Source organism: Pomacea canaliculata, linkage group LG3, assembly GCF_003073045.1.
Source record: "Pomacea canaliculata isolate SZHN2017 linkage group LG3, ASM307304v1, whole genome shotgun sequence".
In the NCBI taxonomy this organism is placed as follows: domain Eukaryota; kingdom Metazoa; phylum Mollusca; class Gastropoda; order Architaenioglossa; family Ampullariidae; genus Pomacea; species Pomacea canaliculata.
In genome coordinates this window covers 16,229,179-16,247,630 of record NC_037592.1, presented here as the reverse complement: position 1 = coordinate 16,247,630, position 18,452 = coordinate 16,229,179, and the positions used below count along the sequence as shown (strand labels likewise).

Here is an 18,452-nt window from a genome sequence, read left to right as displayed (position 1 = left end):
AGTCCTTACATGTGAGTTGAAGAAAATGCTTTTATCTTTTGTTAACAATGGAGAAGTTTGCTCTTATTTATTTTTATAGCATCTCATTAATTTAAAATTCCAGAAACTACATGAAATAGCTGTCAAATTATTTTTAAACTATAAGGTACAATTAATTTACATTAATTAAGCAGAATTCTGATTGTATGTCAAGATCATATGGTCAGATACATTTAAAAACTAGTTTAAGTATGAGGTTATGATTCACAAGGACCCAAACATCACAGAAACTATGCAATGAAACTGCTAAATGAAAAGTCTAACAGGATCTTGTTTTAAAAACTTTATTAACAACACATTTATTAACAGTTTGAAGTTTTACAATAAAACACAGCAGTCTCTCAAGCTTCTGTGTAGAGTGGATTATCAATTGATCCTGATAAGCCTAGTGTGATCCTCTGAAAATGAACATAAAAATCATATGAGGTATGCTAATTACATTGTATTATATTTCTATTTGACCTTACATTATAGCTTATTTAACACCGAGGGAATTTTCTTACCTCAGTTGGTTCCTCAAAGTCTTGGAAAGTAGGAGGGTCTAGTTCACCACTGAGAAACTATAATAATCAAAGAAATAAACATTTTTTTATATATATATCATTACAAAGTCAAGGCAGAGATGAAATAAATGATCATTTCACTACTACCCCTGAGCAGTCTTCAAAGAATTGGAAGTTGTACAATTGTAAAATTGAAAAGACAAAAGCTGTTTTCTCAGACTGACTTGAGTCAAGATGAAAGTCAATCTGTGTGTCTTGTATCTCTGTATTTATATATTAAATGTTTACTTTGTTTTCCTTTTATTCTGATGACCTTCCTAAAGTACAAAATTTAATGTCTAAGCAGACACCATCCAAACATGCCAAGTACTTTGGTGCAAAGTCATGATTTTTAATTACATAAAAAAATGAAGAAATCAATGGAAACCATCAGATTTGACAATTACCACAGAACAACACAACATTTATAAAATACACATTTTCAATTATAGTCCTAGTCGAATGTCTGCTTTGTTGCTTTTATCGTTAGACATAGTTATGCATGATTCTGCATGAGCTTTATTGCAAACAGGAATACAACACATAAATTGAATAATATGAAAGCATTTGTGCTGCCATAATATGATGGAAATAATCTGGTGATTGTGCAGTTTCAAACTGTCAAAGAAGAAATTCATTTGTAAATTTTCCCGATGGTGAAAAAAAAAAAAACCATAAGAATTTTATTTCATCCTTCACTTTAAATTCATTTAAAAACTTGAGTTAATTGCATGTATAAGCAAACTTACATCAGCCTCCCCTGTGCCATAGTCAAAGACTGGGTTGGAAAGGCCATCATCTGTCCCAGCCTGCCGCCGGAATGTAAATGGAAACCTTCGGAGTGCTAATGGAAACCTTTGGAGTGCAAATGGAAACCGAAGTCCAAGTCTGTCAGATAAACAGATTTACTAGTATTATATTTATACAAAATATTGTTAATATATACCCAGCACATTTACCATGGCATAATGCCCTGTATGTCAATACACATATAGCTTTCTTAATTTATTGTTAACAGATTTCTGTTTTTGCACAGTTGCTATTTTATCTTATTTTAAATCAATACACATGGCATCTAGCTCAAAAATCATTTTGAAACTGCTAGTACAGATTTTGACAAAGTATTTTAAAAGAATATATATATGTGTGTGTCTATAAATTTATGAATATTTTCTAGAGAGTAATGGTTACCTCTTTGATGTATTATTTTAATCAGTCTTTTCTTTAATGTGCATCTATCTGAAAAGTATTCACCTTCGGTTTCTTCTGAGAAGAAATACAATGGCACAAACTGTAGCTCCAATGACAAGAAGCCCCAAAATAACACCTACAGGAACTGCCCATTTTCCTATAACAATTGCAATCACAGATTATGTTTATTTCATTAAAGGATAACTCAATCCACATTTCAGAACATTTAAATGGACATTTTATGTAGCTTTTGCTGCAAAATCCACTTATATCATCAACTATATTTGAAAACCAAGAAAATATAAATGTAATGATTGTGTCTTCCACAGCATAGAAATAAGTATAAATCATGTGATAATTGGCAACAATAATAAAGAAGTTTTTCAGAATAAATGTCACTATAAAATGACATATTACTTACTGTTTTCTAGGATTGGGTAATAAAATTCCTAATAATTACTATAGCTATGTGTATGAAAAATACCCCAACATTATTAAATGGGGGACTAAAATCTTGCAACAAATTTTACAGGGGGTCTGAAAACCCTTGCATATGTTTGATGACAAGTTAGGTATGGCAAAAAAAATTGTCAAATTAAAGTGAAGGCTTGATATGCAGGAAACAATAAATAAAGTTTTAAATCCCTCTCTCAAGCTTGTAATACGTTAATCTCCAAGACTTTTTGATTTCAACAATAAATTTTGCTTCTTTTTGCCCTACTACGTTCTTGTAAAGACATCATCCAAGGAAAAATATTTGTCAACATTATATGTGGAGTCATGTACTTCCAGCATTGCCTAAGAACTAGGATTTTGACTAAATAAATTTACAAACAGAAAGAGAAACTGATCTTTATAGAATAATTTTAATTCAGTTTTAATTGAATGAGATTTCTAATAACAAGTCTTTCTCCATGGGACTGAAAATTCAAAGGCAAAAAATCTATAAATATAGGGTAACCAGGGGATGTAACAGTCACAGTGGAAGATAGAGACCACAGTGATGTCAGCTGTTAGAGCTTGATACTGAAAGCTCATGATGTTAGAAAGTTAAGTCCCAAGCACATTCACTCCTTTTCAGGGGCTATAGTAATGAACTGAGAATAAGTCACTCAGTGGCAACATGGGGAACTCAAGGATAAACATTTTGCTTCCCAAATTACAAAGCAATGTCCAGACCCTACACCTGTTTCACTGCCTGAGCTCACAAAAGAAAAGAGGTTGAAAAAGCAGTGCAGAGAGGAAAGAGGTGCTTCCCCTAATCACTGTATGTGTATTTCTGGCAAACTTGGATGACCTTAGTGCAGATTGTCTGGAGACAGTCTAGTAATTAAACTTTAATAATTATGGTACAAGAGACAAAACTCACTTGTACTACTGGTGCCTTGTTGACCCAAAGGAAGTGCTTCAGTGCAATAAAAGCCTGAGTAGTTGTTGATGCAACTAAAACATAAGAGGATTAACAATAAAATAATAATAACTAGGACATTTGCCCATTTTAAGTAGATTCAATACGCTGAACTAAACAAACTTGCAAAAATAAACAAATATGGACTTAAATTAAACAAAGTATACGTATAGAAACAAAAACAATGCAACCAAAACTGCGTGTTAAAAGGAGACTTCAAAGTCTTCATGGATTCATAGACAAGACAAACTGACAGAGTAGTCCCCTCTGGGCTTACAGTAACAGACATAAAAAAATTTAAATACACAAAATAATTTCAAAATTCCAGCATAAACCGAAAATAAATTGCTCTTATTATTCTACAGAAAGCTTAAAAAAGCATGGGTTTTCATACAAAAGTATGAAGTTACTATTGTTATCTTCTGATAAAAACTTTATTGAGTACTGTATAATTTTGTCAATAGGTGCTCACTTGCATGTTGGTCCTACACCAGCTTTAACTGAGCACTGACCACCATTGGAACAAAATCCAGAAGTACAAGCTGAAAAAAAGATTGTAATACAATCAAAACAAAGAAGCATCTGAACATCATTAAAAAAACCAACATTATTCTGGAAAACCAAAAAACTTGATAGGTTTTTAAAAATGTCATGCATCTGGAAAAGATGAGATAATTACATAAAACCAAGAGTGAAAAAGATTATGACTGGACCTGTATTTTGTTTTATCTTTATGCCTTAATATCAACAGCTCTATCCTAATTTGCATTTATCTAGAGCCGTTGCTATGCAACAAATATAACCATGCATTACAACCAGCAATAATACTGTTGCTTCGTTCTGATAAAAATGATCTGAACTGTTAACAATACTATATTTTAACAATAGTATTTTTATTTTTGCTTACAAATATCCCAACATTCATCAAAAGTAAGTCCTACTGAGGAAGAATATTGTGTGCAAGTCAACCTGAGGTAGCATATCACCCAAACAGAAGATAAAGACAAAAACAACACATTAAAAGAGTCTGCAAGAAAGAAAGAAGAGACTCACTGCATTCTGCTTCATCACTTTTATCAGCACAGTCGTTTTTGTTATCACACAGCTGAGTCTTGGCATAACATTGTTGTCTGTTGTCACACATCACCTCAGTGTTTTTGCACACCAGTGGCTTAGGCTGTGATGTTGCTGCAGTTACTGAAGTCACTGTGTTCGCTGTTGTGGTGACAGGCAAAGGTGGAAGGTTGGTGAACACTATGTCGGCAATCAGGTGTGAAAAGACACATCATCAATGGCAATAGCTTGATTGGCCATGGCCACATCTGCTTCAATAATAATCTGGAAAGGCGTGGCAATACTGATGAGGGGTGATGCTTCCAGCCATTTGGGGCCCTGCTGACCAGCACTTGTCCAGATCTGCCCATCAGGAGGCCCAGCATTGTGTGTGCGGTACAGGATGCTGAGATGATGCACACTGCTGCCAAAGATGTAGAAGAAAAGCTTCATCTGGCAGTTCTGTCCTGCTGTTGCTCCAAATGGTCGAGAAATGAGCCAGGCTGTGTCTCCAGGGTTGTGAGACCTTGCAAACAAGAAATGTCCGGAAGATTTCCCAGTGGTGTGGTCCGTATGTGGAAGTCCTGAGAATGACATGCTGCTTGCTTGCCCAATCTGCCAGTCAGTCTTATCTTCTGTGCCTGTGTGACCTTGGTAAATTCACCAAAACTTGAACTTTCAAAATTGAAGCGCAAGTAATTGGTACAGCTAGGATCTTTTTCATCTGATGCATTCTCATCACCACAGTCATTGGCTGCATCACATTTTTTGTCTAAATCGATGCATGCACCATTATCACAGGCAAATGTGTCACTGCTGCAGCCTGCAACAACCCATAAACATTTACTTTGATTACAAAAATTGCCATCAGTGATAAATGCAAGTCTTCTTTCAAAATGTAAAGTCTAACATAATATAGTAGGGATCTGATACATAATTTTATGCATTCTTCTTTGCATTCTTTTGTAAAAATTTTGATATAAATAAGTTGCAAAATTCTGGATGTTTAATGCATTTAATTATTTTTAGTTACATCCTTCTGAGAAAAAGTTAAGAATATTTCAAGTGGAAATCCATTTATTTTAAAACAAACACTTTGCTGTCTTACCACAACCCAGTTCATCTGAGGAGTCAGGGCAATCACTGACACCATCACATCGACTTCTGTTGCTGATGCACATCTTGTTGATGATACATAAGAACTGGTTGCTTGTACAGGCTGGAGGAGGTGTGGTGGGTGGGGTTACTGGTAGTGCTGGCAGTGGACTGTCACTGACAGAGCAGCCAGGGCTGAGGGAAAGGTCATCAATGGCTACACCATAGCTGCTGCCCCTTAGCTGACCTTCGACGATGACCTGGAATGGCTGGGAGACACTAATCCGTACGGATGCTCTCTGCCATACGGCTCCATAGCTGCTACTCACTGACCATTCCACTTTGTCTGCTGGTCCATTGCGATGTGTACGATACATGATGTTGATCTGATGTCCACTGTTGCCATAAATATAGTAAAAGAAGTGGAGTGAACAAGGTTTGTCTGAGGTAGAGGCTTGGAAGGGTACAGATATCAGCCATGCTCTGTCACCAAAGTGAGTTATGCTGGAGGCCCAGAGGTAGATGTACTGTCCATTCTGTGTGCCTGTTGTGTGGTCCATGGTGGGAAGGCCAGGTGCATTGTTTCCTTTGTACAGTGACCAGTCTTGCTGGTCATCAATGTAATCAGCCCCTGAGTTAAATCACCAAGATTATTTGGGTTTTCATCAAAGTCATACATTTTGTACTGAGTACACAGACTGTTACTTTCATCAGAATTGTCACCACAGTCATCCATGTGATCACAGATGAGATTGTTGTCAATACAAGCATGGTTTGTACAAGTGAAGAAGTCTGCTTGACACGCTGAAACAGGCATTGGTAGTCCGCAGTTAGAAAACTCAATGTTATCAATGGCAATAGTGCCTGACATGTTTGATAACTCTAAACGTTCAAACTGAAGAGAGAACTTGTCTTTCCTTCGGTCAATTCCAACAATTTCTGTGACCCACTGGTCTGATGTAGTGCTGACTGATTTCCACAGAGTGTTGTTCACAGAAGATGAAAAGATTGAGAGAGCTAGAGTTCCTGGGTTAGATCCCTGTATGAAGTATGAGAACTGAATCTTGCATTCTCCAGCACACCTGCTGTACACTGGACTCATTAGTCTGTCTGTCTGGCCATTGGTGTTACCATTTTGAGTGTCCTGTAAGTACAGAAATAGCCATTGCTTGACCCATCGCCATCTTTTTGTGGGGAAGTTGTGACATTGTGAATATCGCTAGGCCTCACACGCTGCCAGTCCATTGAATCTGGAATGTATTCTGTCCACCCACAGACAGAGGATGAGAAAGTACAGGTACCAATGGTGAAACATGACATTTCATCGCTGTTATCAGGACAGTCTGTGTTAAAGTCACACTGTTTTTCTTTTGGGATGCAAATGCCAGTGGATGCACATTGGAACTGACCAGCCTGGCAAAGTGGGAAAGGTGAGGTAGTAGAGGACTGTGTCACTGTTGTAGATAGTGTTGGAGGAGGAGTAGGTGATCCTATGCCACATCCTGGTGTGAAAGAGACATCATCAATTGCTATGTCACTCAGTTGTCCCACCCCTACAACTCCTTCAATGATTGCTGAGAAAGGAAGCTGTGCATCAAAAGTGACTTCTGATTTCAACCATTGGTTGCCATGGTCTAGGGCCAGGGTTTGGTAAGGGATAGTGTTACCTGCTGCATCTAGACTATAAATGTTAAGGCTCCCTGAGTGTGCTCCATACATGTGGTACCACAAACGCATGCTACAGTAAAAGCCAGGAGTGGGTGCTGGTAGATTGTATGCTAGACGGGCTTTGTCATTCATCTGCTGTGGAGGGGAAGATTCAATATATAAATAGTATCCAGATGTAGAATCAGTTGTGTGATCTTGTGAGGGACCTGTCCCTGATGTCTCTGTTGGACCCCGATGACGTGTCCAATTAAAATTGTCATCAGTCAGCTGTATAAAACCATCCAAGCCCTGCTCAAAATCGATTTTTTTATATGCATAGCACTGGTAAGGAGACTCATCAGAATTGTCACAGCAGTCTGACTGCATGTCGCATACTTGGCCTTTGGGTATGCACTGCCCATTGCCACACTGAAATTCACTTAATTTATTGCAGACAGGAGGAGAAGAACTCATGGAAGGTAATCCGCAGTTCTGGAAGGAATAGTCATCAAGAGCAGCATAACCATTGCTCAGTCCTTGCAGCTCAAACACAAGCTGAAATTCTGAGACACAAGAAGGCATCAAGGCAGTAGCATTGTGCCAAACATTGGGTGTGGGTCGAGGGGAGGGCAGTGCCCAGATTTGTTGATCTGCACCACCAGACCTAACAAATAGAACCAGGTTAATGACTGTACTGCCACTGTGCAAGTACCAGAATTTAAATTTGCATGAAGGACCTGAATTTCTATAAACTTGAGACACAAGCCATGAATTGGCACTCAAGGACTGGGTGATTGGAATTGTGACACCAACAAAGTGCCCAAAAGGTGTCCCTGGATTGTGATCTACTTTGGGGTAAGCTGAAGAAATAGGATTTCTTAAAATCCAGTTTGCTGCATTTCCTTCACGTTGATTGGTCCACCCACACATAGGGACATAATGTGTCTCAAAATCACAAGCTGATGGGCACTGGGTTTCGTCTATGCTGTCTACACAATCAGAGTTGAAATTACAGAGAAACATATTTGAGCGGCATGGTATATATGGTGCACAAAAAAATGTTCCTGCAGGACATTGACTGGTGTTGGTTGGGAGGACTGGTGGCAGACTTGCCCCTACTGCCAGACGACAGCCTGGTGTGAAAGAGATATCATCCAAGCCTATGTCACCAAGGTCACTGGCCCCTGTTGTCCCTTCAATCACAACCCTAAAGTTATATGCACTAACAATGCTGAGGATGGTCTTGCGCCACTCATCACCCTGTTGACCATGAATAGACAGCAGCAGTGCTCTCGAGCCTTGTTCTGCTCCTTCTATGTAGATGTTAAGAGCATTGATGTCCTTCCCAAACATGTGATAAAAGAATCGCATGTAGCACTGACCTTCTGATGCTGGCTGGAAAATTAGGCTTTTTAACCTGGCAGTGTCATTAGCTTTTCTGTTAGAACTCTCTAAGTACAAGTATGTTCCAGTCTCAGTGCCTAATGTGTGATCTCTGTCAGGGCCAGTGCCTGCTGTGGTGGTAGACCCTGATTTTCTGGTCCAGTCAAATACATCTGTCTGATCCTGAATCCAATTGCACAAATCCACCTCAAAGTTGCAACGCTCAACATAGCTAGAGCAATTCTTTTCATCTGAGTTGTCTCCACAGTCATTACTAAAGTCACAAACTGTGGTCCCATCTACACAGATTTGATTGTTACACTGGAGCTGGCCTGCTGCACAGAACTCTGTACTTGTGCCAACAGCACAGCTGTCACTAAACGAAATATCATCAAGTGCAATGTCACCATCAACTGAACGTAAAATACCTTCAAAAACAAGTCTGTAGCCTGGAGGGTGTGCATCTAGACCAACTGTAACACTGGTCCAGTTACTGCCCAGAGCTGCTGAAACTTGCCACACTTGAATACGCTGGCCATCGTATGGACTCTGTCCTGGAGGAACCATGTACAAAGTCAGGTATGAAAATGTCTTCTTGTGCACCCAGAAACTGATTTCACAATCAGCACCAAAGGCACCATACATAGGTGATACCATCACTGCTTTCCCATAGTCATCTGTTGCAGTTGAGTCTACATAAATATAGTTTCCAGTGGTCTTCCCTGTGGTGTGGTCTGCGTTTGGTCCTGAAATGGCAGAAGCTGTGGAGCCATTATGTCGTTTCCCACACATACTTATCAACACTGATGTCCTGCCAACCGCACATACCCTGCTGGAAATCACATGCCCCACAGTCAACTTCATCAGAAGCATAAGTACACTGGACCATAAAGTCACATACCTGAGATCTGGGTATACAAGCTGAAGTGTCTGAACATTGATAGTAAACACTGGGGTCACCACAAGGTGAAGGTGTTGTGACTGAAGAACCTGGTGTGCCTATGGGGAAGTCTGTTGTCAGAAGTTTGCATGCTGAAGTGAAGATGGTGTCATCTATTCCTATGTCTCCCAAAGAAGAATTGTGCAAGGTTGCTTCTATTATGATTTGGAAAGGCTTTGTGTCATAGATAGGTACCACAGAGCTCACCCAATAATTGCCTATCTCACCAGATCTACTGAACCTTTTAACAAGTGGACCATTGAAAGAGTTTCGAGTGTAAACTGACAAACTGCCTATGGTTTGGCCATACATGTAGTAGAAAAACTTCAATTGACAGTATGGAGCTGACCAGAAGATTGAAAGGCACGACTAATAATCCTGGCTGTGGCTCCTTCTTTGTGAGGGTCAGAGCTTTTTACATAGATGTAATGTCCTGAACTGGTACCCAGGGTGTGGTCATGCAAAGGGCCAGTTCCTGGTGTAGGGGTGGGTCCTGCAAGTCGAATCCAGTCCATGTTGTCTGTAACGTCTTGATTCCATCCACACATGCTTGTCTCAAAGTCACAGCGAATATAATCATCACAGGTGTAGTCAAGTTCATCAGTGCCATCTCCACAGTCATCAACAAAGTCACATACATTCTGTGTTGGAACACAAGCCTGGCTCCTGCACTTAAAGGTGCTGTATGCTGTGCAGCTGGTAGCTGGGTCTGGGAAGGAACAGTGCTGGAAAAAAATGTCATCAATGGCAATGTCACCAAGAACATTAAAGGATCTTGTAGATCCAATTGTCAGAGTGAAAGGTGAGGCCATCCGCTCAATAGGAATAACTGCTTGATACCATCGGTTGCCATGGTCACCGCTAGTTTTCCACAAGTAAGTTTTTGTGACACCTTCCTCCTTCATGACAAAAAGATCTCCAACCCCACTGCCAAACATGTGGTACCAGAGGCTTAGCTGACACGTGGCTGAAGAGCTCTGGAACAGTGGGCTCTGAAGAAGAGCCTGGTCATAACGAGTTCCATTAGAGGCATCTGTGTACAAGTAGTAGCCCAGGCCAGAGTTAGTGGTGTGATCTCTGTCTGGCCCTGTGTTGGAATCAGGGGTGGCGCCACGGTATTTGGTCCAGACATAGGTTCCTTCACTGTTGCTGACCCAGTGGCAAGTCTGATTGTCAAAGTTGCAGTTGTAGCCACAAGCTGTTTCCTCCTCTCCATGGGGACAGTCAGAAACAAAATCACAGACTTTGCTGCGAGCAATGCATGTGGTTGATCCAGGACAGGTGAAGGCACACTGCTGTGGAGACACTGTCGGCAATACACTGCAATTTCCTGTCTGTACTGAGATGTCATCAATAGCAACATCACTCATACCAGGAGTCTGAATAATGTGCTCTATTACAATGCGGTAAGAGAAATTTATGTTAGCTATGGTCACTCTTGACAACTGCCAGTCAGTTCCCTCCTGAAACACCACAATACATATATATATATACACACACATACACAATTATACAGTAAGCAGAAATACAAAAGTAAAAAAAAAAGCATAAAAATAAAGTTTTTAACATTTTTTTGAATAGGTAAATGCAGCTCTCAGTTTCCGGATTACACCAATACATTCCTTTATATGACAGTCCCATAAGTGTAGCTGATGAAAGTTCCCCAACATCCAAAAAATAAAAAACAATAAATCACATAAATAGAATGAAGAAGTTCACTAACCTGATTTATGCTTGCAACATTCATGAGAGAACCATTGGTCAAAGCGATGACTTTGATGTTGATAGTGCCTCTTGTAGCCATCATGTACCACAGTGACAGACAACGAGCTGTAGAGTTGTCAAATGATGGAGAAATAAGCCAGGCTTTGTCACCAGTCTGACGAGGTGGAGATGAGTCAGTGTACATATAAACACCATAGACTGTGTTCAGCGTGTGGTCAACAACAGTGCCCGAAAAACCTGCCAGTGGTTGGTTCTGCCCTTGCAGCCAGTCGAAGTTATCTCCCACAGCAGTGTTCTTCCACGTACAAAGGTTCTCCTCAAAGTCACAGTTACCTTCACCAGGACAAGCACCAGGCTGAACAGTGATGTCATCTATACAGATAGCATTGAAGAATCCATTTCCAACTACACCTTCAAATGTCACCTTGAATGGGACAGTACTGCGGAGAGTAGCTTGGGCAATTTCCCACTTCAGCACCCTGCTCTCCAGTCCGCGTGAAAATGGCGTTACTAAGAGCACCATCACTACGAGTGTACACGTTAAGTGTGCCCACTGTTGCTCCCTGAAGATTGTACCCATGCATGTTGTACCAAAACTGCAAACAGGAGCCTGAGGTTGCCTCCAGCAAGGGACTGTCCAGCCGTGCAAAACTGCCAGGTGGCAGTCTAGATATGGTGTACATGTAATGTCCTAGAGATGTACCAAAAGTGTGGTCTGCGGAGGGGGCAGAAAACGTCAGACTAGTTGTAGTAGTCTTCAAAAGACCAGTCAAAGTTGTCATCATATGCCTGGGTGTATCCACACTCATCGTTCTCAAAGTCACAGATCACTTCAGCAGGGCAGTGGTCAACATTCACTGAAATGTCATCAAGTGCAATATCCCCATGTGCACCAAGTCCTGGCAGACCCTCCAGGATGAAGACTGTAGATCCATTAGTGCGTATATGTACCTGACTGTATCTCCACTGAGGCCCTTGAGTTCCTGACCGTGTCCATAACTGAACCAAAGATTGGAGAGAAAAAATGATGAAAATGCTTGCCGTATTTCATAAATGTTCATTTGGTGATATCAAAGCATAAGTATGTTTGTGAATGAATATATTTAACGATATATATTCAGTAATAGTATAATGGTTTGAAAACTTAAAGTAAGCATTAATATCCTTGGACACCCTCAAAACTGAGGTTAGGACCATATTATGTCCATATGCTGCCTCTAAAACTTCCTTACAGCACAAATCACATACTTTTTGTACAAAAACTATAGGTATTAAATGGGACATGAGAGAGTGAAATGTCAAAATTTTTTTTCTGATGACTGGGTAAAGATTAGTGGAAGATGCTATTTCCTAAAATCTGGGTGAACATCCTCCTGTTCCCAAAAACATGATCATTCAAGAAAGAGGTCAAAATTTTAATATCATATTTATATACAGATATGCCTAATTAATATATGATCCCAGTTTTCCACTGGCTAAGGCTGTTACAATTTAAAAAAATTTATGTCCCAACCTTATATTTGGGGAAGAAGTATCCTGCACTGGGCTATACCCAAGTATTTGTATTAGATACAAACTAAATCACAAGATGTATCATGGTCAAGGCATGCAGCTGTTACTGAGACTGGTGGTGCCAGTTCAGTTGTCATCCTTGTGACAGTTTTTCCTAAAGTTTCTGCCTCTTTGTTTTTTGATTTTTATTTCTGGCTCAGTGCATATGCATGCATGACATAAAAATATACTCCTTTTGTTTTTGTTACAACTTTTACCCATAAAACATTGAATTTTTCTGCCTAATCTGCTTTTTTAAAGACTGTGTGTTCTTTCACTGGCTATTATTGTGGCTATGCCGCAGTTGTGGATAAGGATTGCTTTTTGGCATATTGCTCTGTTTTCCTTCACTATGCTATTGCCTGCTCAGGAGAATTCAACCATAATTTTAGCCAAAAACATTAATGTAGTTTTACCAGGATTATTGTGGAAAAGAGAATTGGAAATTTAGTTTCAGCTTTGGGAACATCTTGGCTATCAGGTATTTATGACCCCTAAAATGACAATAAGTACACAGTTTTGTACCAGCATGTCTCCTAACATTTTTTGTGTGTGAGTAAATGTGTGTGGTAGAGGCAGACTTATATGCCAGCTGAAGGCCGATTGGTTGGCAGCAATGGTCTGCAGTGCTGATTGGCATGTGCATTTGTGTTGATCCAGAGAGAACGGAGGGGGCTGCAGGGAGAAGGATGGGCTGCACTTAACCTCCTGTTAGGTGGCCACAATCAGCGCAGTCTTACAATATGGCCAGGCCATTAGCTTTCCTGGGGGGTATCAAAAGGGAGGGAGAAGTGCAGCAAGAGAACTCTGCAGAGAGAAGCTTGGATAGAGTTGTTGTTGTTGGTTGGTGTTTAATGTCGTGCCAGCAACTAGGGCTATATCACGGCAATAAAAATATTTTTTAAGTTTAAAGGTTTTGGGGTAAATCGTCTCAAGTCATTTATCTTTAAAAACAAATCAACATAGTGAGTGAACAAGGTGTAAAAGAAAAATGAAGTGTAAGAAGGGTGGTGAAGCCCAAAAGGCCACCAACTCACCAGGAATTAAGTGAGAAATATCAGAATGTAAAAACTTAAATTTGATTACATAGTCCTATCCTTTTTAAAAAGGTAAAGATAGCTGCCGATGGGAAATAAGCTAAATAAGCTAAATAGAGAATTTGCTGTGGCTTGTGACTTGTGACTTGGATAGGAAAGACACAAGTCACTGCACTGCCAGAGGAAATTACTGTCATCTGAACCGGCAGCCAATTTAGCTGGAGTTTGCCCTGTTAGGTGATGGCTGCACTAGTAAGCGTGAGATTGTGATGTGTGATAAGTTACCCAATTACATGTAGTTTACAACTTAGAAATAAATTTTGCACCTCACTGAAACTTAAGCAGTCAGTTTTAGACCTTAGGACAGCATGTGACTCATGGCCAAAGCAACATGAAATAGCTAAGTTGTAAAACTGTGGCTTTGTACCTCACCATGGGTTTATCTCCTCTTTTGGTAAATTAGTCTGTGTGCAATTTAATCTGCAGTAGCTTTGTTGTGCTTGTTGCTAGTCTGCATATTTCTTCAAAATTGCATGTTTTTAAATTCAGCATATTCAATGTTTCTAAGGGGTGGGTATTGTTATAATTTTGTATTACTCTTAATTTTACAGATTTTTAGAAATGAAATGTTCATAAAGTTACAATTAAAAAATGTGTAAATGCTTACTGCTTGACTTTTTCCATTGCTCTGAGCCAGAAGAGTTAATCCTGTTAATAGAGCTTCCATACATGTAGTACCAGAACTTGAAGCAGACACCCTGGGGTCCAATGGTCAGTGCTGGACTGAGCAGACGAGCAGAGCTGTTTGCTGAGTCATGTGATGAGTTGATGTAGGCAAAGTGCCCTCGAAGAGTACTGTAAGTGTGGTCAGCAGTGGGACCTGTCCCAGTCAGTGTTCTGCCTGCTTGGACTTCCCAGTTGAACTGGTCACTAGTATCTTGCTGCCAGTTACAGATGTCCGACTCAAAATCACAGTCTATGGAGGTAGGTGGATATGTCACTGGTGATGTTAAACTTGAAGGAGTTGTAGGCTGGATCATGCCATAACAACGATAAGGTGATACTGATATGTCATCAATGGCAATATCTCCTGTAGTGTTGCCTCCATAAACACCTTCAAAAATGATCTCATATGAGTTGTTAGTCACTATAGGAGCTCTGCCATAGTTCCACACATTGCCCTGGTTGCTGCTTAGAGACCAGATGAGAAACAAGTTATGAGTGGATGCAGACCGTGTATAGACATTCAGGGTGCCTATTCCCACCCCATACATGTGGTAATAGAAGAAAAGACACCCGCCTGTTGCATCTCTAGGCCTAAGCACAGTCTCACTCACTAGCCATGCTTTCTGCCCTGCTGTGAGGTTGGCACCAGAAGTTTCCAGGTACATGTAGTGCCCAGCTGATGTGTGGCGTGTGTGGTCAGTAGATGGACCCAATGTGCGACTTGATGATCCCCCACTGCCTCTCTGCCAGTCAAAGTCATCACCAGTAACAGCATTAGAATAAGAACACATATCAGCTTCAAAACTGCAGCTACCTAACAGACAATCTCCATTATTGAAGCTGATGTCATCAACAGCAATGTTTTCTTGCTGACCACCAGTGCTGATGCCTTGCATTAGGATCCTGAACTGTTGATTTCTCAGATAGGGGACAGTAACTGCAGCATGCTTCCACTGGTCTCCTTGGTCTCCCTGCATGCTCCACAAATACTGAGGTGGGGAAGTTCCATTTACAGTGACAGATATGTTCAGTGACCCTGTATGTTGTCCATGCATGTAATACCAGAACTGTAGGCAAAATGATGAAACACTGTTAAGTAATGTGCTGGCAAGGAATGCCTGGTCACCTGATTTACTTCCATGTAGAAACAAAAAGTGGCCTGAGTCTGAACCAAATGTGTGATCTAGTCTTGGTCCTGTTCCCATGGCTGTAGAACCATTGGTGCCCAGAGTCCAGTTGATATTACCCATGCTGCTCTGTGTCCACGAACATGTTTCCTCTTCAAAGTCACAAGATGCTGTAGGACGACAAGGTCCCCTTGATGCTGAGATGTCATCTATTGCAATGTCTCCAAGGTAACCACCTGAAGAAGCCTGGAAGAAGAGGTAATACTCTGTAGTGGAAATGACTGTGCGCTGGGCTTGTCTCCACTGATCACCCTGAGGTCCATGTTTAGACCAGAATGTCTGAACGCCCTGTGGTGTCATTAAGTTAAGTGTGAGATTACCCATGGTCGATCCAAACATGTAATACCAGAAAGTCAGACAAAATCCTGCAGAATCAGTAGGCAGCAGCCATGGAGTGTGCAGGACAGCTGAATCACCTGGTCTTGTTGGTGGTGATGTTTCAATGTATGCATAGTAACCTACACCTGTTGAATGATCACCAGATGGGCCAGTGTGTGCAGTTGGTGTTGAGCCCTGGCGCCTTAACCAGTCCATCTGGTCATTGGTGCTTTGGTTCCAGATGCAGAAGCCAGTTTCAAAAGTGCAGAAGACAGTGGGGGGTACCTGTCTAGGATTGCAGTAAGTAAAGGTAATATCATCTATTGCCACATCAGCAGAGTTGTTGACAAGAGCTCCTTGCCCAGGTGTCACACGGAACTCAAAATGAGAGCCTGCTGGAAGACCACCTAATCTGCCTACGTATACATTCATGGGTTTCCAGCCTGACCCATAACTTCCAGAAATAGAAAATAAAGATCTGTATGAATCATTGACAGTGAGTCCAAACTGAAAGGAACCTAACTGATGATCTGATATATAATAGAAGAAAGCTATAGTACAACTTGAAGAAAGTGCTGGCAATGGAGGACTTTGCAGTCTGGCTACTTGTTGAAACACTCCTCTGTCACCCTCCACGTAAGCATAGTGACCCTGTCTATTTCCCAGAGTGTGATCTGAAGCTGGGCCCACCACCCCCATCAAAGCTGGGTAGCTCAGTGTCCAGTTGTAGCGTCCAACACTTAAATCTTTGTAGCCACACAGTCCTGCCTCAAAATTGCAGGTCCCGCATGTCAACTCATCAGAGCCATCTGAACAATCCTTGGAGAAGTCACAATAACGAGACTGGTCTATGCAGTCGCCATTTGCACACTGGTACTGGCTCATTGCACAAACTCTGGGCGTTGTGTCAGTTACCGTGTAACCAGCTGTAGGAAGAGTATTTTGTGACAATCTACAGCCTGCTGACAACACAATGTCATCCACAGCTAAGTCACTATAATAGCTAGGGCCAATAACACCTTCAACTATAAGAGAAAATGGTTGAGCAGAAACAAGAAGTCGTGAATCTCGCACCCACACAGGACCAAGGTCACCCGAGCGATGAATCAAAGTGCTAGGGTAACCATTGGATGATGTTTGCATGTAGACATTAAAGTCACCCATAGTTCTACCATTCATGTTGTAGTAGACAACAAGATAGCAGTTGTCACTGGCTGTAGTAGGCTGGATTACTGGACTAAGTAGTCTTGCCTTTTGACCAGGGCGACGTGGTGCAGAAGACTCTGTGTAAACATAATGTCCTGTCACAAGACCTGTAGTGTGGTCACGGAAAGGACCTGTGTCTGGAGTTGGGGTCTGACCATTCATGATTACCCAGTCAAAATCATCTGTGACATCCTGAGCCCAGTCACAGAGTGAGTGCTCAAAGTCACACATGTGGCAGCCGTACAGGTGGCTTCATCACTATTATCCTGCTGACCACAGTCCTTCTCCCCATCACACACTTGATCCTTGTTAATACACGATCCCATCTGGCACTGAAAGGAACCAGGAGGGCAATATGCTTGTGGGGGTGGGTATCCACAGTTAAGGAGCTGAACATCATCTATGACAAGGCTGCCATATGACAAAAATCTCTTGGCTTCTATGTAAATCTGGAAGTCTCCATTAAAAGCACCTATGTCTGCCACAGCAAGTAGCCACTGGTTAGTAACAGAGCTGGTACGGAGCTGCCAGACAATGGTTTTGGTATCTCCAGTCATGACAGAGACCTGAAGCTGACCAGCACCAGGACTACCAATGATGAAGTAGTAGAAATACAGCTGACAGGCTGGAGAAGACTGATGAAGTACAGGACTTGCTAATGTGGCCAAAGAGTTGAAAGTTCCTTGGCTTGTGTCCACATACAGCAGGTATCCATTGCTTTTGTTGTAAGAATGGTCAAATGGAATTGGAAGACTCTTTGTTGATGTAGCATTACTGGTACGCAGGTACCTAAATGAACCTTGACTAATGTCAATGTATCCACAAAGATCTGCGTCAAAGGTACAGTTTCCACACTGAATTTCATCGCTGCCATCAGAACAGTTCTTCACAAAGTTGCACACTTTATCACTAGTCACAGTCTGCTGACTTCCACAGGTAAATGTTGATGGCTGACTACTAGAAGAGCAGTCTCCATCTGTCAGACTGATATCATCAATGGCCATGTCACTGAGATAGGAACTGCCAACTACTCCCTCAAAGACCAGCATAAACTCTTCTTTGTTTTCTCTTACAGGGACTGTGGCTTTCTGCCACACAGTTCCTTGGTCACCACTCCGTGTCCAGAGCTGAGCAGGTCCTGATGTTCCAGTGACTAGGTCCTTGTACACAGAGAGGGTACCCATGCCAGCACCATGCATACTGTACCAGAAAGTAAGGCACTGTTGATGTGTACTGTTGTTCAGAATCTCTGAGTGTAGTCGAGCTCTGTCTCCTGCTTTACGTGGCTGTGATGCTTCAATGTACATGAAGTGACCTGAAAATAAAATTTTGAAGTAAACTTGCAAATGTACACAGATCTAAGTTGCCATTCTCTCTCTCAACCTCCCACATGAACATATTTTT

The 18,452-nt window shown here is 41.1% G+C and overlaps 6 protein-coding genes across 6 annotated transcripts in view; all 6 read right to left on the bottom strand.

The window, feature by feature from the left end:
• Window positions 1-12: 12 nt before the first annotated feature.
• LOC112558591 (prolow-density lipoprotein receptor-related protein 1-like) lies at window positions 13-4,460 on the bottom strand. The gene is made up of 7 exons (XM_025229132.1): window positions 4,234-4,460; window positions 3,653-3,722; window positions 3,142-3,215; window positions 1,836-1,929; window positions 1,331-1,469; window positions 543-599; window positions 13-437 (listed from the first exon to the last, which is right to left on the bottom strand). Exons 1-7 carry the CDS (start codon window positions 4,322-4,324, stop codon window positions 381-383), a joined length of 582 nt encoding a protein of 193 aa, XP_025084917.1. The 5' UTR covers window positions 4,325-4,460; the 3' UTR covers window positions 13-380.
• A 77-nt stretch (window positions 4,461-4,537) lies between these two features.
• LOC112558970 (MAM and LDL-receptor class A domain-containing protein 2-like) lies at window positions 4,538-9,046 on the bottom strand. The gene is made up of 4 exons (XM_025229745.1): window positions 6,441-9,046; window positions 6,052-6,297; window positions 5,342-5,959; window positions 4,538-5,056 (listed from the first exon to the last, which is right to left on the bottom strand). Exons 1-4 carry the CDS (start codon window positions 9,013-9,015, stop codon window positions 4,683-4,685), a joined length of 3,813 nt encoding a protein of 1,270 aa, XP_025085530.1. The 5' UTR covers window positions 9,016-9,046; the 3' UTR covers window positions 4,538-4,682.
• Window positions 9,047-9,091: 45 nt separating this feature from the next.
• LOC112558592 (MAM and LDL-receptor class A domain-containing protein 1-like) lies at window positions 9,092-9,665 on the bottom strand. The gene has a single exon (XM_025229134.1). It carries the CDS (start codon window positions 9,608-9,610, stop codon window positions 9,131-9,133), a length of 480 nt encoding a protein of 159 aa, XP_025084919.1. The 5' UTR covers window positions 9,611-9,665; the 3' UTR covers window positions 9,092-9,130.
• Window positions 9,625-11,768, bottom strand: LOC112558583 (MAM and LDL-receptor class A domain-containing protein 1-like). The gene is made up of 2 exons (XM_025229123.1): window positions 11,022-11,768; window positions 9,625-10,761 (listed from the first exon to the last, which is right to left on the bottom strand). Exons 1-2 carry the CDS (start codon window positions 11,601-11,603, stop codon window positions 9,625-9,627), a joined length of 1,719 nt encoding a protein of 572 aa, XP_025084908.1. The 5' UTR covers window positions 11,604-11,768.
• LOC112558968 (MAM and LDL-receptor class A domain-containing protein 1-like) lies at window positions 11,765-17,210 on the bottom strand. Its single transcript, XM_025229744.1, has 2 exons — window positions 14,279-17,210; window positions 11,765-11,946 (listed from the first exon to the last, which is right to left on the bottom strand). Exons 1-2 carry the CDS (start codon window positions 17,208-17,210, stop codon window positions 11,765-11,767), a joined length of 3,114 nt encoding a protein of 1,037 aa, XP_025085529.1.
• LOC112558572 (MAM and LDL-receptor class A domain-containing protein 1-like) overlaps window positions 17,072-18,452 on the bottom strand; it is a 39,580-nt gene continuing 38,199 nt past the window's right edge. The window contains exon 49 of the mRNA XM_025229112.1: window positions 17,072-18,363. Within this exon, the coding sequence (XP_025084897.1) occupies window positions 17,213-18,363 (1,151 nt within the window). The 3' untranslated portion in view covers window positions 17,072-17,212. The remainder of the gene's footprint in view (window positions 18,364-18,452) is intronic.